Source organism: Nelumbo nucifera, chromosome 5, assembly GCF_055504915.1.
Source record: "Nelumbo nucifera cultivar China Antique chromosome 5, China Antique-T2T, whole genome shotgun sequence".
Classification (NCBI taxonomy): Eukaryota; Viridiplantae; Streptophyta; class Magnoliopsida; order Proteales; family Nelumbonaceae; genus Nelumbo; species Nelumbo nucifera.
This window is the reverse complement of record NC_142653.1, coordinates 82,206,000-82,231,335: the sequence shown is the minus strand read 5'-3', so window position 1 is coordinate 82,231,335 and position 25,336 is coordinate 82,206,000. Positions and strand designations below refer to the sequence as shown.

At 37.9% G+C, this 25,336-nt stretch overlaps 2 protein-coding genes across 6 annotated transcripts; both read left to right on the top strand.

The window, feature by feature from the left end:
- Nucleotides 1-296: 296 nt before the first annotated feature.
- LOC104593790 (potassium transporter 2-like) lies at nucleotides 297-10,272 on the top strand. Of its 5 annotated transcripts, none has more exons than XM_010253795.3 (12): nucleotides 297-451; nucleotides 857-1,025; nucleotides 1,143-1,263; nucleotides 2,286-2,384; nucleotides 2,486-2,720; nucleotides 2,836-3,081; nucleotides 3,186-3,239; nucleotides 5,794-6,054; nucleotides 7,658-7,710; nucleotides 8,003-8,126; nucleotides 8,557-8,811; nucleotides 8,908-10,272. In XM_010253795.3, exons 4-12 carry the CDS (start codon nucleotides 2,346-2,348, stop codon nucleotides 10,035-10,037), a joined length of 2,397 nt encoding a protein of 798 aa, XP_010252097.1. In that variant the 5' UTR covers nucleotides 297-451; nucleotides 857-1,025; nucleotides 1,143-1,263; nucleotides 2,286-2,345; the 3' UTR covers nucleotides 10,038-10,272. The 5 variants fall into 5 exon arrangements, with proteins under 5 accessions (XP_010252097.1, XP_010252095.1, XP_088743419.1 ...); XM_010253793.3 differs by having other exon boundaries at nucleotides 323-402; XM_088887293.1 differs by lacking the exons at nucleotides 297-451; nucleotides 857-1,025 and having other exon boundaries at nucleotides 1,081-1,263.
- Nucleotides 10,273-15,603: 5,331 nt separating this feature from the next.
- On the top strand, nucleotides 15,604-23,849 carry LOC104593791 (mini-chromosome maintenance complex-binding protein-like). Its single transcript, XM_010253798.3, has 14 exons — nucleotides 15,604-16,163; nucleotides 16,912-17,025; nucleotides 17,119-17,226; nucleotides 17,581-17,715; nucleotides 18,683-18,730; nucleotides 19,645-19,749; nucleotides 19,856-20,011; nucleotides 20,565-20,636; nucleotides 20,821-20,934; nucleotides 22,078-22,280; nucleotides 22,430-22,565; nucleotides 22,666-22,893; nucleotides 23,422-23,489; nucleotides 23,590-23,849. The coding sequence occupies exons 1-14, from the start codon at nucleotides 15,750-15,752 to the stop codon at nucleotides 23,699-23,701; spliced, it is 2,013 nt and encodes a 670-aa protein (XP_010252100.3). The 5' UTR covers nucleotides 15,604-15,749; the 3' UTR covers nucleotides 23,702-23,849.
- Nucleotides 23,850-25,336: the final 1,487 nt, after the last annotated feature.

Genomic DNA, 25,336 nt, shown 5'->3' with positions numbered 1-25,336 from the left:
AAAAAAAAGGCCGGCCAGCACGTTCTGTGTTTCCTCTTTTTCCATTGCCTCGACAAGGTTCGCCGATGTCGGTTGGTCCTTAATTGAGCCTCCTGGCCTCCAGTGAATAATGGATAAGGCCATAAGGGAGGGAGGAGGTAGGACCCACCCACTCCACTTCACTTCAATTACCCCATTACAATTACATCGCTTTATTATTCCATTCTAGAATCTTCTTTTTCCCATGTATTGAAACTTGAAACGGCTCCATTCTCCAGTTTCCTCTCTTCAGATTCCTACTCCACTACTAGTAGTAGAAGTAATCTCTATTTCAATTCCTACAAAAAGCCACTGTGAGCGATGCGATCGGACGCGACTGAGCTTCAAGCCTTCATTGTTCTACAATGTACATTATCTACTGAGGTGATTGCCGGATTTGCATTTTAAACTTCTCATCTACTGAAAGTTAAAGGTAAAACGAGTTGGATATTCTTTTGTTCTGTGCACATCCACCTGTCCTCAGTACGTCTCAGTTTGGGATCTTGCATTAATAGTTGAAAATGACATATAGTTTGGTCTTTCTCATTGATGGTTTAATGGTCGCGTCAATTCGGTTTAATCCGTCTCGGCAAAAGCTTCCGAGTTCAGGTATTTCTACCAAGTACCAACTCACAAATTCACAGTTTCAGATGTGGAAACGCCAAAGCCGAATTATCAAGAAAGTAAAAAAAGAAAAGTTCCTGATTGTTATTGAAACAAAAATCGAAGCAATGTACTCAATTCGACTCCTGTAGTTATTAATTCTAATGATGGTTCTCAGGCTTTGAAGTTTGTAGCTTGGAAGTGTTTACTTATCGTCGTCTTGTTTCCAATGTAGAGATCAGGCGTTAATTAAACAAAAAGAGGAATCGACACGACGCAAAACGTGTGTTTGTGTTGAAATGAGAGACGACAAATGTCAGTAGTTGAAGAAAGCGCATTGGGGAAGACGAATACAAGGAGGCCTTGGATTTATGTTGTCAGGAAGGTTATCAAAGCGGCGGGTGGTGTGTAGTATGCTTTTTTTTTTTGGTAAAAAGTGTAGTATGCTTCGAGTGAAGAGCATATTTAGCTCTCATTTACAGAGCAGATACCATCCCTCACGTGCTCGTTCTGCTTTTCAGACACTTATCCGTATAAAGCCTTCACTCCACTCTGTTCATATTGCTTTTGGAGCTCAAAACTTTCTCTGTTTCTTTGTTCGAAGTTCTTCTGTATATCGTCTACTGGTGCGGATCTGGTCTGGTAAGCCCCAAATTCCTCTGTATTTCGTTTTACATATATTCTGATGCCTAAGCAATTTCAAACCCTTTTAACATTGCATATTCCTTCGCTTCAATCGAGAGTTTTATTCTATAAGCAGCACTTCAAAATTTTCAAGGGCGCACCCCTTTCTAAAATAAGTTCCTTAATAGCTCCATCCACCATGGTTGAGGGGAAAAAGAAAGAAAGAAAGAAAGAATCTCTCTCTGTCTCTCCGGCTTTGCAAGGTTGATCAACTCCGTGTTTCGGTGGGCTCTTGGCATGGTCGTATTGTTTTTGAGAATCTTGTTATCTTTGTCGCTTGCAGCACGTGATTGCATCTCTATACTTTTATTTATTTATTTATTTTTTTATGATAAACTTCTTCGACTCTATCCTCATTCTAAGTTGGTTGGTTCTCCGTCCCCTTCTTTCTTCTGTTTTCCCCCTATGGCTCTTCCTCCATTTGATTACTTGTTAGTTGGCTCTTCCTACCAAAATTCTATTGCAAAGATTACTTGTTAGTTGGCTCTTCCTCCATTTGATTCCACATTTGGGGCGGAACTTGTAGTTTAGCCTGAAGCAGCAGAAACTTATCTGTTTCCATGTTTGCTTGAGTAAATAAATATCTCTTCAATATTCAATGGACTGTGTAGTGTATTGTGGGTAGGCGTGGGTAGAGTTCTCGTGGGCAGGAGATCCGGAGTCGTTACATGGTGACTTGGCTTTGGACTTTGGGGTTTTACCCATTTTCTGAAAATTTACTTGAAAAGTAGCATATATTTTGTAAAAAGCAAAAAATACAGAATGGTGAATATGAGAAGGGTACGGATATCAAGTGGGGAATGTATTGAGAAGAGTGATAGGATGTTTCCTGCTTTTGTCTCCTCTACGATGCATGCGACGGAATTAGAAAAATGGAGCAAATTCATTAGATGCTTTGTTCTTGAAATTCCTCTTTTTCTGTTTTATAATCTCATTTGCTCCGTGTATTCCATACAAAAGCTTGGACTTTTCCTGTGCAGATCTACAAATAGCTGTGGGCAGGAACAGAATCTCAGTGCGAAGATCGAGGCCATCGAGCCATGGATCTCCATTATGGCAAGTGTTGGAGTACTTCAAAGGTTTATCCTTTACACCTCTAGCAGTCTAGCTCAATTTCATGTGCTTGTTCTTTTGTAATCTCATTTAATGCGGAAAATTGGATGAATCAATTCCATTGCAGAAAGACTCTTGGAAGACAGTTTTGCTGTTAGCTTATCAAAGCCTTGGTGTGGTCTACGGGGACTTGAGCATCTCCCCTCTCTATGTTTTCAAGAGCACATTTGCGGAGGACATTCAGCATTCTGAGACTAATGAAGAGATTTTTGGTGTGCTTTCTTTCGTCTTCTGGACGCTCACTCTAGTTCCTCTATTCAAGTACGTCTTTGTGGTTCTTCGAGCCGATGACAATGGAGAGGGTAAACATTAGAAGTTCGTCTAGAAAATTTTAAGGGATATTCACAATCCATAATGGTTCGAGATGTATTATATGTTCTCTTTTCACACTCGTGCCTTTTGTGAATGGTTTTGCAGGTGGCACTTTTGCTTTATACTCCTCGATATGCAGGCATGCCAAAGTTAGTCTTCTTCCAAATAGGCAGGTTGCAGATGAAGCACTATCTACATATAAACTAGAGTCCCCTCCGGAGAAGAAAAATAGCTCACGGGTGAAAATTTTGCTTGAAAAGCACAAGGCCCTGCACACTGCTTTGCTAATCTTGGTTCTGCTTGGTACCTGCATGGTAATCGGAGATGGGTTACTCACACCAGCAATTTCTGGTATTCACTTTTCCTACAATTCAAGTTATATTCTTTTTCGCTGCTTTCAATTTTTCTAACCAACGAATTGCTGTTCTTTCTCTGTTTCTCTTCTCTCTTTTTAGTTTTCTCAGCCGTTTCAGGCCTTGAGTTATCAATGTCCAAGGAACACCATCAATGTAAGTTAATCAGAATCTTTAATTCTGGGTACTGCCTTGGTTGATTTTTCTTAATCTACTATTTTCAATCCATTAACAGCTCATTATCAATCAAGTTAAGTGACAACCGAATTTCGTGATCTGATGCCGAATCGCTGATGTTACCACTATTTGAAATGTTCAACAAAGCAAACAATAAGCATTTCCAATTGTTAGTGATATTTCATTGTGTTGTCAAAGGAGAAGAACAAACCAGTACCCTGCTTCTGCAGGTCTATATCGAGTTAATTGCAGGGTCTGCATTTTCTGGTTAGAGAGAACCAATTCACCCTTTCATTCTTTATTTGCTCTGGGCAATAACTTCCACCCTATCTATGAGATCTGAACTTGATGTTCTAGTAATTAACAGAATTGCGCTCAACACTTGAAGCTTAGCTTCATCTAAGAACATAAAGTTTCTGCTGTTAAAGGGTCAGAAACATAACCTAAATATTTCAGGATGAAAAAATTTCCATCTTTTTTACTTGTTGAGTGATGGATCCTTTTCAAAAGGGGGAAAAAGGTAAAAGAGACAAAATGTATTAAAGAGTTATTGGTTTCAAATTTGTTCTCACTACGGATTTGGCCACATAATAATAGTGTCTTTTCGATAAATTGATGACTACACAATTAATGGGAAAGAATGTAAGTGATATAGACAACCAGGGATTTACTGGGGTGGGTGGTGACTATCACTGAAAGTAAGAGGGACCACTTGGTCCATCTGGACCAGTCAGTGAGAAAAAGCTCCAAAAAAAGTGGGCCGAAATAGAAGCATCAACCAACTTGTCCAATTTATTGTCAGAAATCTCCCGTTGCTTCTTTGAACCTATCACCTTATCAATTGAAATTTGTCGGTTACACATTATCTAAAGTTCATCCCATCTTCCTAGAGATGTTACCTATTTTCTTTATTTTAAATTGAAGCTTGACTTATTATATATACAAGCATATTTTATGTATACAAACACATTTTCATGAGATGCATATATAGATGAATAAGGGAAATGATATCATGTCTGGAATAAGTTGGTTGATTTCATCACTCAGGCAACAGGGTTAAATGGTGATACATATGCATCCAAAAGTACACCATGGTTTATGCACATGTAAGATGTAACAACTGGACGAAAGGTTGGAGTGGGGTTTTTTCCCCAATAAGCCTGCTAGTGGGTGTCCATGATTGTATTGGCTGGTATGGTGTCTCCTTAAGTATTGTTCTTATTTTCTTGTAGTGTAACTACTCCCTATATACAGATAACAGTTTATCTAACATTCTATATACTGATTTTGGTAGATTCCAATTTTGATATGATAAGTCAGAACTTGGAAGTGTTTAGTCTTTTAAAACATGTACTTGTTGTCTCATTATTAGGGGTGTGCCCCCTTCAAAAATGGAATGTGCCCAAAGCAATCCCTCATTTTATGATCGTTTTCAGTACAAAATATCTACTATATTTTTAGTGTACCATAGAATTATGAATAGTTTAGATCATTATTGGCATCTAAGTATACACTTTTTTTTGAGTCATGGGTCTTCTCACTGCTTAAATAGAGGGAGTGGTAAATGTAGGTGCACAGGACAACAGTCTTTTGGAGATTACAGAAAGAAATTGCATAAATCCTCCAAGAAAAAAATACCAGAGCTAAATTTCATTGTAGATCTGGTCACTCTAAGAGTGGCTCATTGGATCTCCAAAAAGGAAGAGTTTGAGTGGGGTCCCATTGGTTTTATCTTTGAAGGTGACATGAAGTGGTAAAATTTGCTCAAGCCAGACATTATATTGAAAGGGAATGAAAACCTTCTCCACATCCCCCAAGTAAAGCTCAATTGTCATGGTTACTCTTTCAGAAATTCTGGGCCTGGCATTGTGCTTTTTATGAACCACTTTGGTTGGGTTAGGTGACTCATGACTGCACCATTCTTTGACTGTATTGGAGACTATAGTGATAAGGGCAAAGATGTTATTGCTGCTACAAAGGCTGAGAATATTCTTTGAATGAAATAAGGATTGGAGGTGGAAGGAAATATGTTAGTTGAAATAGGTGGCACAATGACACTCTCTGATGGTCCTTAGGCACTTTAATGTTGCATAAGAGAGGCAAGATCACTGGCTGTCATGGTGAACATCTTGTTAAGCAGGGTTCCTAGATCAATTAACTGACTATATCTGCTCTAACCAGGGATGGGGGTTTAAAGAGAATCTTTGTACCGAGGGTGGGGGAATAGACTTAACAGGTTAGTCATCTAAGGTAATTCTCTACTTTCAGCCTTTCTTTTGGCTTTTTTATCTCTATTTTCCTGCAATTTTGTTCTTTCTCTCTCTTAAAGTAAGAAGGCTTACTGTGTTCTGATTATTTGTTTTAATAAATGCTTTTGATCTTGTTACTGATAAAAAAATTGGTGGACAATTGAGAAACCATCAAATCTTTCTTTTTCTTTATTTGATCATTGAAAAGTATCAAAATTATCAGTTACAGGTTATACTTGATATATTCTTTCTAATATTTGTTTTGCTGTGTCCCATGATTGCAGATGCAGTGGTTCCAATTACTTGCTTCATTTTAGTGTGTCTATTTGCACTTCAACACTATGGCACACATCGGGTTGGATTCCTTTTTGCGCCAATTGTTCTGATTTGGCTCCTGTGCCTTAGCACCCTTGGCTTGTACAATATATTCCACTGGAATCCACATGTTTATCAGGCACTTTCTCCATATTACATGTATAAGTTCTTGAGAAAGACAAGGAAAAGTGGCTGGATGTCTTTGGGTGGAATCTTATTGTGCATAACAGGTATAATTTTATTACATGAGCATATTTTCGGGAATGCCATCTATTTTCAAGGATTCAGTTTTCAGAACATTCATACACAGTGCCGTGAGGTTGTATATTCAACCAAGGTTATATAGGTTAGTTCTGAGCAAAAATTGCACTATGAATGGATGCTTTTTGAGGTTAGGAGTGAGTTTATGGACCCCAACATCTAGACATCTTTCATTATGGAGAGATTAATGAAAACTTGGTACTAATGCAGCAGTTGGAAGGAAATCTTGCTGGATCTATCAAGGATAGGTATATGTAGAAGGAGCATAAACGATACAACTTTTTTTACAAAAAAAAAAATCTAAATTTCTGGCTATCTTTTGTGTTGTTCCATAAGAAATATTGCCCTAATTTCACAAGTCAACTAGAGAAAATCCTGGGGCTGATTAGTATGGAACTTCCATTTGCATTCTCATGGTGATATCATCCCTATAATTATCAAACTCAAATATAGACTGGTCCACCATCTTCCAGTATAATTCAATAAATGACCCTTGGTACGGTCTAGAAAATCAACCATCATTAATTCTAGACACTAAGACCAATTGCTATCATTTTCAGACTTTCATGGTCATTAAGAGGGACGCCAAGCCCATAGGAATGGCCTTTTTGGTGAGCATAGTGATTGGCCATAGCTTTGATGTCAAATATTATAAGGACTGACTACTCTAATGCCTAATTGATGTAAGATTTTTATGACCCAAGAATGAACATAAGAAAGTATTGATAGATTAGAATAGTGTCTAGTAGTGATGATTTAAAGGGATCGGGGTTGAAAGGGTACTAGGACAAATCAGTGAGAATTGCAATTTCTCTTTGAAGTTCTGGAAAAAAATGAAGAACTTAAGTATAGGGGTGGACTTCTTTATTTTTCAAGCCTCAGGGAGAATATGTTATTCTAACCAATTTGACCTAGAATCTTTCCAACCTCCAACCAATCCCTACCTTTAGTTCTTAATGAACCTTATACCTTATTCTAGCCAATAAGTGCCTTCCTAGACTCAGCCAGTCAGCCTTGTGTGATGGTCATCCTGTATCACATGGCTCTTAATAGAGTGCAATGGCAAAACAGGATTTGTACAGCTGATTCAAAATAATTTCGCTTAAACCTTCATTGATTAGAACAATGTATTCACATATCGAAAACTCTGTACTCATGATAATTAAAAAATGGACCTTGTAAACTCAGTCAATTAACATCCTAAACGTAATGAGTTGTGTCTTGAGTTGAACAAATAAATGCTGGATCAAATATATTTTTTTAATTGGTAATGCTGGATCAAATCTTGATGACTGATCTCACCAGCCAACCTACAAATCATGAACTATATATGACCCATAGTCCTTGCAAGCATGACGCCTGCCCATGTGGAGGAGTTATACATGATCAGGAATAATAACACCCAACAAATATTTTTTTCTGAATTATTTTATTTATTCAACTTTCTTGTTTACTGCGCAAATTATAGATTGCATTTCAGTCTCCTATAAGACACTTCAGTTGAAAACTTCTCAATCTGCACAACTTATAAAAAACTGCAAACAACCTTCATTAATGTCCTTATCTTTGCAGGCTCAGAGGCAATGTTTGCTGATCTCGGCCACTTCACATACACTGCAATTCAGGTACTTTCTAGCAGAATTGGGACATTTGGAAGAAACCTGCCAATAAAAAACATTAAGGAACCTGGAATTGAATGACTCCATTTTAATTTTTCATTACATTTGAGACAAGTTTATCATCCTGTAATGTACATTCAAGGAATAGCCAACAACAAATGAAATAATGTCATCTTAGGATTTCAAGAAATTAAGATGAATCAATTTTGTGCACAATGGCTACTAAAAAGCCCACTAATAATTGCAATATTTGAAATCCTATTCTGATAGCAGCATCTTATTCTTTGTCTAATTGCAGATTGCATTTACTTTTCTAGTTTATCCAGCACTAATTTTAGCATACATGGGTCAAGCTGCATACTTGTCAAGGCACCACCATATTTACAACAGTTACCAGATTGGATTCTATGTCTCAGTTCCAGGTAATCTTTTATTCATGCTTGACTGTTACAACATTATTCATAATGGACCATCTTTTGTGATAAAAAAAATTTAACAAAAATCCCAGCAATTTGTGAGCACTAACTGGGTGGCTCTTCCTCACCTATAAATCATATCAAAGTGTACAATTTGTCTGGCAGAAAAAAATCATAGAAAAACCCAGGTTGTTGGAGTTATAATTTACAAATGGGTTGCAACACTAATCTGGCCCTCTTAATGACTTATATGACGCAGGTAAAACCCATTAGTAGTAGTTTCTTAGCATTTGCAAATACTCAACTCAACTTGGAATTGATCCCAACTTTTTGCAGTCATGTGCAAAATACTCATCCAATTAAATATTGAAGCTGTTGAAGAAGTCACTTGCACAAAAAGAAAAAAGTCTGATGTGTTGAAGTTTTTGGTTTTCAGAATGTGTGAGGTGGCCAGTGCTTATACTAGCAATATTTGCTTCAGTGGTGGGAGGCCAGGCGATCATTAGTGGAACATTTTCTATCATCAACCAGAGCCAATCATTAGGTTGCTTCCCGAGGGTCAAGGTTGTTCACACCTCTGATAAGATACATGGCCAGATTTACATCCCTGAGATCAACTGGATGCTCATGATCCTCTGCATTGCTGTGACCATTGGGTTCAGAGACACAAAACACATCGGAAATGCATCAGGTTAAATTTTAACAAATTAATTGGTTTCTCTCTGCATCAAGCCTTTGGAAAATACGTAGGTACTGTACTGAAAAGGTATAATTTGTGGGTTTGCAGGGTTAGCAGTGATGACAGTGATGCTGGTGACCACATGCCTCACTTCATTAGTCATTATCATCTGTTGGCACAAACCCCCTATTTTGGCCCTTGCTTTCCTACTCTTCTTTGGAACCATTGAAGTTCTCTACTTCTCAGCTTCGCTGGAAAAGTTCCTTGATGGGGCCTGGCTCCCTATCCTCCTAGCACTTTTCCTCATGACCATTATGTTTGTGTGGCATTATGCAACCATCAAGAAGTATGAATTTGATCTCCACAACAAGGTATCCTTGGAGTGGCTTCTGGCCTTAGGCCCCAGCTTAGGTATCGCACGAGTTCCTGGAATTGGGCTAGTGTACACTGAACTCACATCTGGAATTCCTGCAAACTTCTCTCGGTTTGTCACGAACTTCCCTGCATTCCACCGTGTCCTGGTCTTTGTGTGCATCAAGCATGTACCTGTACCTTATGTGCCCCCAGCCGAACGTTACCTTGTGGGCCGTATTGGGCCCTCAGATCATAGGTCCTACAGGTGCATTGTTCGTTATGGGTACCGAGATGTTCACCAGGACATTGATTCATTTGAATCTGAACTTGTTGATAGGCTTGTTGACTTCATTCGGTTTGATGGGTATCGGACCCTGGGGACCAATTCATGTGTTGAGGTCGATGCATCTCGTTCTAGCGAGTCCACAGGCGAGTGTAGATTAGCGGTGATTGGAACAGTAGCATTCTCAGGCCTACCAGCTTATGAGATTGAGGAAAGTGTGCAACCGAGTAAAACTGTTAGGTTTCAGACAGTGGAGAATAATAAAATAGATGTAATAGAGATGGAACCGGTAGGTGCTGTTGAGAAGAGGGTAAGGTTTGCCATCGATGATGAATCGGGTGGTGGTGATGGTGATACACATTCGGCGATGGATGATCGGGTGCGGGAAGAGATAGAGGATCTGTTGGAGGCTCAACAAGCAGGAACGGCATTTATACTTGGCCACTCACATGTAAAAGCAAAGCAAGGATCCACATTCCTGAAAAAAGCGGCTATTGATTTTGGGTACAATTTCCTGAGAAGGAATTGCCGGGGACCAGATGTGGCTCTCAAGGTACCGCCAGCATCTCTCCTTGAAGTTGGCATGGTCTACGTTGTGTAGTCTGTAGTGTAGTACTAGTCCAAGCGCGCCTCGTTTGGCCTTTGGATCATCCAAAACTTCTTCTAGTCTAGACTCTAGAGGGAAAAAAAGTGTGTATAACCTGAATGTGCGGCTTGATAGTTGATACTTCACACCAACCAGTGTTGTTGTTTGTAATCTATGTATTGTATTTGTATTATAAAATGACTGATCAGTTTCCGTGCATTTGGCTCGGCGAGAGCCGAGAGGCACAAAACAAGAGTCAACAAGAACCTCTGGTTTTAGATTCTAGATGAAAATATGAGTTCAAATCAGTACACGGCGGGGATGTGCTGTGGAACGTTGTGGGGGGGAATCTTGTGGGGGCTGATTTGATCTCTGAAAATATAAAATTATAAATACACGAGTATTAGCGTAATGTATTTTAATTTATGATGGAAGTTTTGCACCTCGTTGCAAGTACCAGTATACGATGTGTTTGTGTCCCATTCCACAGAAAGCATCTTTTCCACTAATTAATCAGCTACATATATCATATATGCATGGTCAAGGTCAATCCTGTTTGGTGGTCTCTTCTAGTGGGGCCCTGTTTTTTGCGATTAGGCCAGGTTTACTTGGCTGAAGCCAACAGTTTATGTACTTGTTAGGATTGTGCTGAAAATCAGGAACTAGTATACGTGTATATCTCTTTTCCTAGTATTTCTGTATATCCTATTCTTGGCATGTATATTTCAGTTAGGAAAGATATGATTTAGTTGCCATTAGTTTAGGAATTAGTTGCCATAAGCTTAGGAGATTGATTGCTTGATTGTAGGTATGTAGCCGTGTATATATTTGAGTTTTCTCAATGAATGAAAGAACAAGAATTAACTAGCCAAGCTCTGGCTTTTTCATGGTATCAGAGCCGAACATGGCTGAAAACAAAGAACAAGAACAGGGTGGTGGTCAATTGACAAAGAATGTGATCTCGCCCTACCTTCTATCAACCAATGACAATCCAGGTAGCATTATCTCACAAATCTAGCTTAGAGGCGACAATTATGATGAATGGGCTCGAGCGATAAGAACGGCACTGCGAGCCAAGAAGAAATTCGGCTTCATCAATGGATCGGTGAAATAACCTTCGAACGATTCGGTGGAATTGGAAGATTGGTGGATGGTGAATTCCATGCTTGTGTCATGGATTCTGAATACGATTGAACCAAATTTACGTTTGACCATAACGTACACGGAGATTGCAAAGACGCTCTGAGACGACATAAAGGAGCGATTCTCTATTGGTAATGGACCACGAGTTCAACAACTCAAATCCAAGTTGGCGAATTGCAAACAAAGGGGTATGATGATTCTGAATTACTATGGCAAATTCAAGATGATTTGGGAGGAATTGGGAAATTATGAGCAATATCCCACTTGTCAATGTGGTAAGTGCAGATGCGATATAAGCAGGGCATGGGATAAGAAGCGAGATGAGGAGAAACTTCATCAATTTTTGATGGGGCTAGATGACACGGTCTATGGAGGTGTGCGTTCGTATATACTAAGTACAGAACCTTTGCCAAGCTTGAATTGAGCCTATGCCTTGGTGATTCAGGAGGAGCAAGTTCAAACCATGACCCGCGCAAAGGAAGAGAGGAGTGAACTTGTGGCCTTCGCAGTTCAAGCAGGGAAGAGGCAAAGCAAAGGCAGAGACAAGAACATGGTATGTACTCACTGCAACAAGGCAGGCCACGATGCAGAGTCTTGTACTCGTGGAGCAAGCCGTGGGCGTGGTGGACAGAAACAAGGTGCAAGGGCAGGAGGAAGAGGTCGTGGCGGCCAAGTCAGGGCCAATGCAAACCAAGTCTCTGCACAAGGCAATGCGTCTCAAGGAGAATCAATCGATGCAGTCAAGGCTGGGTTAAATGGACTAAGTAGTGAGCAATGAAACATGTTACTCAACCTTTTGAACACACGGAAAGAGGGGAGTCAACGACTAAGTGGTAAGCAAAAGTTGTTAGAGTGGATAATAGACACAGGGGCTTCTCATCATATGACAGGGAGCCTCGAGTCGGTGAGAGGCATAAAAAATGTCATTCCATACTCTGTCGGGCTGCCAGATGGGAAAGCGACAATAGCAGAGAAAGAAGGCATAGTTGCGCTAGACGATCATCTGAAACTGACTAATGTTTTATATGTGTCTAGTTTGAATTGCAATTTAATTTCTGTGTCGCAATTGATTGAGGAGTCGAATTGTATTGTTCAGTTCACTAATAAATTATGTGTGATACAGGACCACACTACGAGGATGCTGATTGGAGCGGGTGAGCAGCGAGAGGGACTCTATTATTTCCGGAGCATTGCATCTGCAAGAGCAATGAAGACTACAGAGAGAAGAACGTGTGATATTTGGCATTGAAGGTTGGGGCATCCTTCTCATAAAATTGTTAAGTTGCTGCCTTTTGTCAGTACTAAGAATAATAATGATGATAGTATTAAGGGTTGCGATGCATGCTTACGAGCTAAACAATGTCGAGAATAGTTTGTTTCTGGTAATAATAAAGCATCTGATATTTTTGAATTAATTCATTGTGATTTATGGGGTCCTTATAGAACTGCAGCTTCTTGTGGTGCTCATTATTTCTTGACAATAGTAGATGATTTTTCTAGAGGCGTTTGGATTTATCTTCTATTTGATAAGACGGAAGTGGGACGAGTTCTTCGAAATTTTTTTGCTATGGTTCAAAGGCAATTTAAGAAACCTGTAAAAGTGATTCGTACTGATAATGGGACTAAGTTTGTCTGCTTGGCTAGTTATTTTGCTGAAAATGGTATTATTTATCAAACTACTTGTGTCGGGACCTCTCAACAAAACGGGAGGGTTGAATGCAAACACCGCCACATACTCAATGTTGCCCGAGCATTACGTTTTCAAGCTAGCTTGCATATTGATTTTTGGGGGGAATGTGTATTGACCGCATGTTATTTAATTAATCGGACACCGTCCATTCTGTTGAAGGGAAAGACTCCCTATGAAGTTTTATTTAGGCGACCTCCTTCTTATGATAATGTGCAAGTTTTTGATTGCTTGGCATATGCGCACAATCATGGACATGGAGGGGATAAATTTGCCAATCGGAGCAGATAGTATGTTTTTGTTGGGTATCCTTTTGGAAAGAAATGATAGAGCTTGTATGATTTAGAGTCCGACAGGTTCTTTGCATAAAGAGATGTTACCTTTTTAGAGCATGAATTCCCTTATGCATGCTAGGAGGATGAATAACCAAACAAAGCACAAGGCCAATTTAATTGTGAAATAGGTGGGACAGATGAGGTGTTGGTGCCGTCCATTTATTTACATGGACAAGCAAATGGCGAGGTGGAGCTTGACCAGCGAGGTGAATTAGCTGAAGAAGGAACCTGCGTAGAACCGAATGCAAATGCTGGTGGACTCATGCATCATTGTGACGCTACCATAGAAAATGCATGGGAAGACAGTCCTGACGTAAGGGGGGTGGCGATATTGAGCAGCAACAGCAATCTGAATCTCAGTTGTAGCAATCTGAATTTTATTTGGGGCATGGGCATCGACAGAAACAACAGTCCACAAGGTTGAGAGATTATGTGCTTCACACCGCACAACGATTGAATCCCTCTCCGCGTCTCATTGCAAGCTCACTCGGCCAATCACATTTTGTAGGTAGTCCTTATCCCATAGATAACTATGTGAACTGTAACAATTTTTCTTGTCGACATCGTGCTTTCTTGGCAGCTATTACTGCAGGAGTTGAACCTACTTCTTTTGCTGAGTCCGTAAAGGATAAAAAATGGAGAGATGCAATGCATAAAGAAATACAGGCACTTGAAAATAATCAGACATGGACTATGGAGCCTTTGCCATCCGGAAAACGAGCCATAGGATGCAAATGGGTGTATCGAGTCAAGTATAATGCTGATGGGACAGTGGAAAGATACAAAGCTCGTCTCGTGATTTTTGGGAACAAGCAGGTTGAGGGAATTGATTATAATGAAACTTTTGCCCTAGTTGCAAAAATTGTTACTGTCCGCACCTTTCTTGCAGTTGCAGCAGCTAGAAATTGGGAGCTTCATCAAATGGACGTGCACAATGCATTCTTGCATGGTGACCTTCATGAGGAAGTTTACATGCGAATGCCTCCTGGTTTTCAGTCAGATAAACCAGGTATGGTATGTCGGTTGAGAAAATCTCTATATGGCTTGAAACAAGCGTCGAGATGTTGGTTTGCTAAATTAGTCGCAGCTTTTAAGACATATGGATTTGAGCAATCATGTTCAGATTACTCCCTCTTCACCTTTCGTCGAGACAATGTGCATCTGTTTGTTCTCGTGTATGTAGACGATATTATTGTGTCAGGTAATGATCGTATGGCTATTCAAGTCTTCAAGAAATATCTGAGTGACTGCTTTCATATGAAAGACTTGGGACCATTGAAATATTTTTTGGGCATTGAAGTTGCCCGAAGCTCAGGAAGAATTTTTCTATCTCAACGTAAATATGCATTGGATATTATCTCTGAAGTTGGATTACTTGGTGCAAAACCTGCTTCTTTTCCTCTGAAGAAGAATCACAATCTAGCCTTGGCAAATGGGCCTTTCTTATCTGATCCTTAGCGATACAGGCGCTTGGTGGGCAGACTTATTTATCTCTCAGCAACTCGTCCAGAGCTGTTTTATTGTGTGCATGTTCTGTCACAATTTATGCAGCAACCACGGGAAAGACATTGGGAGGCCGCATTGCGGGTGGTGCGCTACTTGAAAGGAAATCCTGGTCAAGGAATTCTGTTGCGGTCAGATTGTGACTTGCAGTTGTATGCATGGTGTGATTCAGACTAGGCGAGCTGTCCTTTGTCCCGACATTCTCTATCTGGGTGGTTTATTCTACTTGGGAACTCGCCTATTTATTGGAAAACTAAGAAAGAACATACTGTGGCTCGTTCTTCAATAGAAGCAAAGTATCGATCTATGGCCACTGCCACGTGTGAATTAAAATGGCTGAAAGGATTGTTATTAGTTCTTAGAGTTACGCATCCAAACCCAATGAGATTGTATTGTGATAGTCAGGTAGCCTTACATATTGTAGCAAACCTAGTGTCTCATGAGCGTACGAAACATATTGAAGTTGATTGCCATTTTGTACGTGATGAGATTCAAAATGGTTGCACTCGTCCTGCTTATGTGTCGACTACTGTTCAGCTGGCTGATATTTTTACAAAGGCACTGGGTAGCAGAGAATTTGAGTACTTTCTTCACAAGTTGGGCATTCACAACCTACATGCTTCAACTTGAGGGGGGTGTTAGGATTGTGCTGAAAATCAGGAACTAGTATCCGCGTATATCTCTTTTCATGGTATCTCTGTATATCCTATTCTTAGCATGTATATTTCAGTTAGGAAAGATATGATTTAATTGCCGTTAGTTTAGGAGTTATTGCCATAAACTTAGGAGATTGATTGCTTGATTGCTTGATTGCTTGATTGTAGGGATATAGTCGTGTATATATTTGAGTTTTCTCAATGAATGAAAGAATAAGAATTAACCAGCCAAGCTCTTGGCTTTTTCGGTAGTCAAATTTTTTGGGCTTAGGCCTAGCCTAGATACACTAGTTTCAAGAGAACATAAAGTCGAATTCTTGGCTGAAGGACAACGGCACTGTACCCCCCCCATCCCCCACCCCCCCAAAAAAAAAATAAATAAATAAAAATCAACCCATGTCCCATGCAAAAGCTCAAGTTACACCTAACAGGGATTAGGTTGGATCAACCCATGTTGCAACCCTATCCAAACCAAAGGCAAAAGGGCCAAAACTATCTCAAGTCTAATACCAAAATGGCGGGAAAATGGCAGACAAGATTTAGCGGGAAAACCTTACTCGCTTTGCGCGGGAAAATCATTGAGTCACCATACAAAGCAAAGGTACTGCACTGCAGGCTGCAGCCAACACAGGCAAACAAGCGAGCAAGAATGGTGGGTGTACCCTTTGATTGTCTCACGAACCCTCTTGGAGTCGTTCGCTTGACCTTCGAGAAGGCAGTTTCATTAGGTTCCGATCCAGCAACATTCGATGGCAAGGACTGGGGCGCCATTGATCTTTTCCGGGAGTTCCTCTTCGACAAAGGCGGACTTTCTCAGGTTAAATTCATCTCCTTCTCCAATCCCTTAACCTCATTCTTCTAACTTTTCTTCTTTATCCTCTTTCCTTGCTCTGATGTCACGATGAACAGGAACTCTAGATCTCAGCCTCAACCTTTTAATGGTTCTTTGGAACGAGATCTCCAAAGCATGAGTTTGCATTGGAATTTCATTTGCTTGTATTTATGTATAACGATGATTAATTGGCGTCTCTGGGTGTTTGTATTTGTAAAGCGATAGTATAATTTATTCTGTGACAAGCTATATCACAGTATATTTCGCATTTCCGTCTTAACGGTAGAAAGCCCTTTCTGAGTTTCGTGTCCTCCCAATAGGTGACTGGGGTTTGATCATATTGTTGGTAGCACAGTCGCCTCTTTCATGCTGGTCGGAGATTTCTTATCATCTGATAGAAGAAAGATTTCTTTAGGCTATGTTTGGTTTGAAGAAAAATGCAAGGAAAGGTAGGGAACCTTTACAAACCTTGTATAGGTTTTCCTGTCTTTCCCTTCCTTTCCCTACCTTTTCCTTCAAACCAAACATAGTGTTTGGGACTGTTAAAATTGTTCTCTCCAATTTTCAGTCGGAGGGCTTGTTATGTTATGGACCCTTGGTTGATGGCTGGATGCTTATCCATCATTCCGTTATATTTAATTTTTATAATTGGGAGTAGTTAGGGGTTACTTAATGTCGTTTCGTTCGCTGCATCCTTGTTAATTCACGTACCCTCTTTGAAACATTGATGTAGGTTCCGATCCTTGATCACGCCAGTATCAGATGGATTGAACCCAATTCTCTAGTTCGCTTTAGGGGGATGGTGCAAGACATGCTTGGTAATGAATTCTATGCTGGAGCTTTCAAGGTAACCTTTCCACAAGTTCTGTTGGAAGATTTCGCTTCTTTTCTGCAATTAATTTTCAGCTAATTGAACTCTCTTGGGGGGATTCATTTGCAGGATGGCTCCACATGGAGGACAAACAAGTTTACGGATGTTGCTTCATTCCCTATGGATTCATCTACTGAAGTAAAAGTCTGGGAACGTCGTCTTTTATATTGTGTCCCAGTAAGCCTTTACAACCTCGAAAAAAAACTAAAATGTTTAGAAAATCATAGCCATCCAAGAAAAACGAGGATTGTAAGCCTAAACGTCAAAGGAAAATATTTTGTTAATAGTTGGGATGTCAAAGGTCCATTGATCAGAGCTTTCCGTTTACTTGGTTGGCATGATATTCTTGGGGCTTGCCAATCTTAATCGCCGCTTTATGCGAATGGTGCACATTGACACCTTGAAGGGCGAAATAATGGTTTCTGGGTCCTATCTGATTTGCCTACTCCATCATGTACATTTTCGTGGTTAAGTAACAGTTTATGAGTTGATTGTTGAATATTGCCTTTTCTCTTCCCCCATCCTCTATAGGTTCCAGCACAGAACTCGTGGACCCAACCACGTCCTTCTGAACCTGTGACAACCAGAAATAAGGATCAGGCAATCCAACATGGAGAAAAGCGCCTAAGAGAGGATGATGCGGCTACTCATAGCATGAATTTGCATGTACGTTAGTATGCTTTTATTTTTTGAAAATAAAATTATCTTGAAATTGTTTACTCATTGAGTGTGCAACAAGAAGCTAAAGTCGTTGAGCTACTTGATTTCTAAATTCATTGACCAGTAACCAGTAAGCATTGCATAATTGATTGCCTAGTCATGCTCTATAAAGAATGACGCAATTGAGGGTCATATTAACTTGTACTGAGCAAAGTATGCAAACGTATAGGTCCTGCGTCTGATTAGTCTACCAAGAATATCTTCAAGGCTTAAATTGTTTAGAATCTGGTGAACCTGGCCATGTGGTCTATATCAGTGTTGTTAAAAAAGTGGACTGGATGTTGACCTGCTGAGGTTGGTGTCTCACAGGTCGAATGGTCCCACTGTCAAGTCCAACCTTGCTTAAAGAAAAAAGTAAAAAAAAAATGATAAAATGGTAAAAGCTTATAAAGTTATAATACATGTTTTAGATATATTTGTATGTTGTATGTTAAGTGTCAACAAAGTCTTAAAAGTTAAAAAATGAATATCAAATATCACAACCTTTATTGGTATAGTTACTTGTGAAGTCTTTGACAAAGTCAACTTTTATTTTGTGAGAACTGGCATTTCAAAATCCATTTTTGATTGGTCGTGATTCAAATGTTGTAACTGTCGAATCTGGTCTGACTCTTACAAACTAGTCCATAAGGTTTTTCCTTTTTCTTCCATTTTTCCTATACCGTTCCAAATAGTATTAGGTATGGGCCATCCAATTGGGTATATTATTGGCTCGAGGACTTCAAATAACTTAACTTTTTGAGAAACAGGTAATTGTTGCTCTTCTGAATATGTTTTTTCTTTGATAAATAGTTCTTCTGAATATGTTAGAGTATATTAATTGCTGCATATGTTCCTCAGTGATATGACAAGAGGAAGAACCCAGTTTATGCTTGTAATATCTTTCATTCTGATGTTATGTATTTTCTGACAGGCTTCAGAACATGAGTTGCACAGTTCACCTCCATGCACCAAAAAGCTGGTAAGTGACAAGGATCTGCATTGGTTGATTGGTTGGCATTCATTGAATTGAAAGAAAAAGTGATGATTGTGAATTTGTGAATAAGGGTCTCAGTCATCTACTTTTGTCAAATTTAAACTTCATCTTGGTTAAGAACCCTTGTTATGTGGTTCTTACAAACAAAATTGCTAGTACAGATTTTCTTGTTGGCCCCCATGAAGGGAAGTGGCACCCAACCATCAATGGTTCGTATAGGAGACGTGCTATGTTAAAAGTACATATACACTGGATGATTTTAAAGCATTTTTCAATGTTTTGTGTCTCAAAGGCATATATGATGCTTAAGCCTTGAGATTTGCCGTGAAGTGAGGGTCAATGAAAATGCTCAAGTCTTAGTGTGTATGCTTACGAGTTCAAGTTTCAAAGCATATCCTTCACACCTTGAAATTCCTTATGTTAAGAAAACACATTCATACATTGATAGAAGAATGCTTATCAATGTGGGACTAAATTTATAAGAATCATGTTAAGCTCTTAATGTGTGTGCAATGCATAAATGTGTATATGTATTTATTCTTTAACATAGTTAACACCATTTCAAGTCTTATTTTATATTTAAAATTTTCAATTGTTACTTCATAGTTTGTAAGAATGTGGCAGGTTTCTTTGAAGTTCTTATATTATCAGTCCTTGATGATGTGATCATTTGTTCATTTATATGCTCGTGTAAAATTATAATGTGCACACTTCTATAATTTTCCTCATCTTTATTTTCATGTTTTTCTTAAAGAAATAGCATCTAATTAATCCTTATTCATGTGTTCTACAACCGTAATTGTACTTGAATGCCATTGTATCGTAGTGGATGAAGGTGTTAATTTTGCTTGTAAGCTTGCTTCTAGTTGCTTCCTTATAAAGCTATGTTTCTTTACCAGTGTCAAGGTATGCTTCCTTCTCAGCCACAAGGATTAGTAGATAACTGTTCTAATCTGAGCATGATGCCTGATTTTAACCAAAATTCTCTCCCATGTCTCGTTAAGGTAAATCTTTTGTTCTGGATTCTAGAAACCCATGTCTTCACTGTTTTGTTTTCAATTCTCAAGTACTGAAGGAAACTTCCTGACCTTTTGACTTTCAACTGTGCAGATATATGATTCGCCAGAATCTGATTTGAAGCTGAATGATGTCTTTGAATTTGTTGGTGTATTCACTTTTAATCCCGAACTTTCTGTTCATATAGATGAATCTGATGAGTTCTCTAATGGTCTTGAAGATGCACTGGTCCACTTGCCTCCTAGTAAGGTACACACCGATACGTTCTAGATTTTAATTAATGTGCCAAGGAAACGTGCAGTATCTTTCTACCCATAATTTTTTCCATATCTATCTGTATTTTGTATACTGAGTGCAGTGTACCTGTGCATATCATTACCTTGCATGAGTACAGAACTTGGAGTTATCTTATTTATATGAATTGGAGTATTTTGCACCCAACAAGTTGTCTGTAAATGAATTGTCTTTTCTTTTTTGCAAAAAAGGTATAAGATTATACATCAGTCAAATAATATACATCTAGCACCTAAGAACTCATAGCATCTTATTTATTAAAAATGATGGTTAAGGAAAGAAGGTGCAGAATCTTGTGAACATGCATGTATGGTTTTATGAAGTATCTTTACAGCCTGAGAAGCATTGAATATACTCAACTCACCAAGCTCTCTTCTCAATCATCTACACCTCTCTGACTTTCTCCATCCGGCTTATCAAGGGCCAAATCTTGTGTACCCAAAACATATCCATGTTGTAATTGTGGAAGTTCTTTTATCTGTTTTCATGATTGCACTTTTATTTGCAGGTGCCACGCCTACATTGCTTTATACATAGAAAGCTTTCAATTCACGATTTCCTCAGTTTCCCCATGATTGAGGTGATAATCTTTTCCTTGTACTAAAATGAGCTATTATTTTAACATATTTTGCTCTAATAACTGATTGTTTGTCTGAAATATTACTTGCTAGATATATCACCATTCCATGTCTAATTCTTGCATGTTTTAATTTGTGCTTTTTTCTCTTGTTATTTATTCATAAAATGTTTATTTCTGCCCCCAGCCAATGCCACATTTGGTTAGAGGGATAAGAGATGGTCTGCTAAGGCATCTTACATCTCTTCTTGGCAATGATGGAGTAGCAGCACAGTGCATGTTGTTGCATCTTCTCTCCAAGGTAATTTTTTTCCTTATTTATAGTTCCATGTACTTGATTTTGGATGTTTACAATTATCTTGTTCCTTTTATCACATGTATGTTATACTAGCAGGGACCCGTGTGATGCATGGGATTTGTTAAGCGAAAGCTAAACAATAGAAACGCATAAGAGTATACAATTGTTTTATATTTTTAACTTTTTAAATAATTAATACTTATTTATATTTTTTATACTATTTTTAACATTTTTTTTGCAGTACAAAAATAACAATAATTAATTTCAGTTAGGGTTGTTTATCAAATTGATGAGACCGACCAATCCAACACACTTGATTTGATATGAGTTGGTTGGTTTTTTAGTATTTCCAGTTAGCATTGGTTCAACAATTTCCCAACCCAACTAGGTTGGACCAATTTTTTTAAATTATAACATAATTTCATTATTTTAACTATTTAAAATCTAGTTTTGTTAAATATTTAAATAATGTATAAAATATTTAATTTTTTTTATTTGAATTTATTTATTTTAAAGTTATTACATAATATTAAATATTTTGTTATATAAGTATTTAGCTATTTTTAATATTTTGTTATCTAAGATATTTAGTTATTGAAATATTTAAATAAAATTTCATTTTTAATGTTAAATATTTATTATTTGAATAACATTTAAATTGAATCCGGAAAATCATAATTTATATTGTTAGTACATAATTTCGTAATGAATTTTGTAAGAATATAAAATTATTAATAATATGAATAAATTAAATCTATTTTAATTATTTTTATGTTTTTAATAAATATTTTAAAGTTATTATATAATTTTGTTAAAATATTTAAGTATTTCTTAAGTTTTTTAATTCAAACTTTCTTTAGATAGATATAGATAAAAGGTGGGGAGAGAATAAATAGGAATTAGAGATAATTTAAGAGAAAGTGGGGGCGGGTAGTTTAGGAGAAATTTTAGGAGAGAAGATTATTTAGGTTCTTTGAAACATGTGGGAGAGAGAGAGAGTTTTTAGGAGCATCACATTGGTGCTTTCAAAAATGACATGGAATAAAAAAAATAAAAAATTCAAAAAAAGGAGAATTCCTAGACTGACTTCATTTTCTCTCTCATATATGGAAACCGAATGAAATCAAGTAATTTCTTTTTGAGCAGGTGCATGCTAGAGTTGATACTGTAGCAGTGGGGAAGCTGTCATTAAACCTCACAGGTTTCACTGAAGAAAGTATATCTGTTTTCAGAAATCAGCTTAATCTTGCAATGCAGAGCCTCCTACCTTTCACACAAGTAGTGCCTCTTACCGTGGAGTATCTTAACAGTACCTCACTTGCCCCAAGAAAAGATTACCAGACAAACAGGCAAGTAGATTCATATTGATATAAGATGGGATGCACCAAAAAAGGATGCTGGTTATGGTTACATGAATGCAAATGCTATCTACCATTGTACATTGTTGTTATAATTAGTGCCTTTCAAGATAAATTTGTTTGATTGTTTTTTATTCCAGGTTGGTCACTGGAGTTCTGCAGTTAGCTGAAGGAACGCACTTAACCATTGATGAGACTCAACTTAAAGCAGGGACCCTTAATTCCACTGGAGTCGAGAATGTGAGGTTGCTTAAGAATCTAATAGAGTGGCAGAAGGTATTTTAGATATATGTTGATCTTCTTGACCTTGCTTAGTGTATTCATTTAGTACCATTTGGATGTTAGATGTTCATACTAAATAGTATTTTTATTTCAGGTAGACTATGATTTTGAGTACTACAAGATGGAAATGACCAGTGATGTTCAGTTATTGATCCTCTCAGAGGGGAAGTCTAACATCTTGCCAGCAGACTTGGTCTTACCTTTCTGTCCTTCTGCTGTATGCTCTTGTGAAAATGGTGGTACTGAAGTTCAACAAGGTTGGAGGTGGTATTTGACTACTCTAAGGTCATTGCCACATTCTATCAAGCCAGAAATGCAGAAGGTAGGGCCCTGTGAAGCCAAACCACCCTGGTCCTGGCCTTGGGGATAGAGTGGTTAAGGGGTGCCACTAATTGGGTGGGGTCTGACTGAAGCTCCTTCACCCCTGGCCTTTTGATTTAAAAAATGCAAAAGTTATATTGAGGTTACTCCTCCAATGAGCATGTTTTCTCCTGATCTCCTGAATACCGTCCTTGAGAACTGCAGTACTTGCTGCAATGTAAGAGGAAGCCCAATATTTCGCCATTCAAACTAGTGTGTTATCAAAATTTCTTGCCTTTGCCAGTTAAAAAAAAGTGAATGAATTCCTTCCTTTAGCATCTTCTATGCTTGTCTCTCGAATCATTTTGTTGCCTCTGTTTTTTACTACTTAGCTCTTCAAGTTCAAGCTGAGTTGACTACTGTTTGTGGTTTTTGACACTTGATGTGTGGCAATTGTATGTTGGATGATCTTTCATTCATAGCCTATTTTTGTACTTTGGGGACTGTTCGACTTGAACTTACAAGATAGAGGTTTATACTATGTGTGCAGATAATAGAAGATGACCTGGTTGCTGCTCGGCAAGCAGATAGGAGCTTAGGCAGCCAGGATTTTAGCAGGTTTGTCTCAGGGATCTAGAAATCAATTACATGTGACGAGTTGTAGCTTGATCATGTCCTTATAGTTCTATTGAACTTCTTCAATCTGATTGCTTTATAGGTGGCTGACAATGGCCCGTTTAATGTCGGTGAGTTTTGGTGAAACCTGCTTGTCATTGGAGCATTGGCAAATGGTCAGGGAATTGGAGAGGTTGAGGAGGGAGAGAATGTAAAAACGAGGGATATTGATAAAATTACGGGAGTCGATTAGGGATGTTGATATAATTTTGGGATTTATGCAAGTTTTTCTATAATGTACATGTATCTTTAACTTTTCTATTTGTAATTATGCATTTCTGAAGTGCAGCCCATTCTCAACCATCTGGACCCTTACAATTCTTCTGATGATGTCCTTGCCTTACATGTTACCTACTGAACTCAATGGTGGTTGAACGACACAGTGAAGAACATTGATTATTGTAGAAAAAGCCTAAAGATTTCTAACTAAACTAGCATTGATGCATGGGCCGCTGTTCAAAGTGATTCACCAAAGTTTTTATAATTTATATTTCTAGTTCTTTATATATAAAATATTAAAAAAATAATATTATTTTCTATTTTAATTAATTTAGCTTCAAACTTTTTTCTTTTTATATAACTTATATGTTATGAGAAATGCATAAATCAACTGTTTAATGTGAAAACCAACTAATGGTGGTTTAGGTCTCTTGGCTAGAAACATTTCAAAATTGAATTGACAAAAATAACCAAAGCTCATGTTAAAGTGTTTTTTATCGCATTTTATTATTGAACCATAACAATCCATGAAACAAATATATATTAAATTAATAAAAATGAGAGAAAAACGTGGTAACCATGAAAAGAGGCTTAGACTTTCGTATAAGAAAGTTGGTTCACTTGAGGTACTAGGTGGGCAAATTTTGGGTGACATCAGTTTGGGTTTAATTTTAGGTTCATATTTAAGAAGAAATTATAAAGGTGTTGAAGGGTTCTTGGTTAAACAGATTTTGGTGCCACACTAATTCTTTTATTATTATCTTATAAAAAAAATATATTTTGAATGCGAGAAAATAACTGACAGTTTAGCATCACCGGTGGACTATTTCCAACTTTTGATGTTCGGTTTGAAGGAAAAGGTAAGGAAAGGAAGGGAAAGGTAGGAAATGCACATCTCTGTTTTTTGACTTGCTGGAAAATCTTCAAACAACACAAATTTGAAACTGGATCTCTTGTCACAAACATAGTTGGTCAATATGTTGTAATCCCAAATTGTCATTGAATTCCAAATGTAGATATCAAGAATTTGAGATGTCTTCTTTACAATGAATTAAATTAAAATTAAATGATGATGATTTGTGCCTTGAATTCCTGTTTATGGCCTGCTCCATGACTCGATCCAGCATTTGTTGAGAAAAACCCGAAAAGAAAATATCATTGAAGTCTATGGTGGATGTGGAGGACTTGGGCCAATAAAGGGGCTGAGGTTAGGCCCAACCCAACCTTTTCCTATCCAGATCCACTTAAAACGTCAAAAATCTCCCAAATTCTCTTAATATTTGATTAGGATTTGAAACCATATACACATGATATTTTCTTGTTATTTGCTTGTTTGATGTTTTATTGGTTCTTTTAGTACAAAAATGAAAAAAAAAAGATAATATTTCAAATGATTGGAACCTTTATGAATTATGACAGTCCCTTATTGAAAATCTAAAATCATGAAATAAGCAATAATAAAACATAAAATTATGGGAAAAAATCACTGATGACATCAAGATTAGGGTTCAAGAGTTAAGAGAAATGGATTTATAGTATGTGACGGGACTATAGTACATATATAATAGCAA

What these genes read in the sequence shown, in the direction of transcription:
- LOC104593791 (XM_010253798.3), top strand. Translation starts at nt 15,750, where the DNA reads ATGCAAAAGCTCAAGTTACACCTAACAGGGATTAGGTTGGATCAACCC. An exon ending in ACAAAGGCGGACTTTCTCAG is followed by an intron (nt 16,164 to 16,911) that starts GTTAAATTCATC and finishes ACATTGATGTAG; the next exon opens with GTTCCGATCCTTGATCACGC. An exon ending in CTCATAGCATGAATTTGCAT is followed by an intron (nt 17,716 to 18,682) that starts GTACGTTAGTAT and finishes ATTTTCTGACAG; the next exon opens with GCTTCAGAACATGAGTTGCA.
- LOC104593790 (XM_010253795.3), top strand. Translation starts at nt 2,346, where the DNA reads ATGGATCTCCATTATGGCAAGTGTTGGAGTACTTCAAAG. An exon ending in AGCCGATGACAATGGAGAGG is followed by an intron (nt 2,721 to 2,835) that starts GTAAACATTAGA and finishes ATGGTTTTGCAG; the next exon opens with GTGGCACTTTTGCTTTATAC. An exon ending in ACTCACACCAGCAATTTCTG is followed by an intron (nt 3,082 to 3,185) that starts GTATTCACTTTT and finishes CTCTCTTTTTAG; the next exon opens with TTTTCTCAGCCGTTTCAGGC.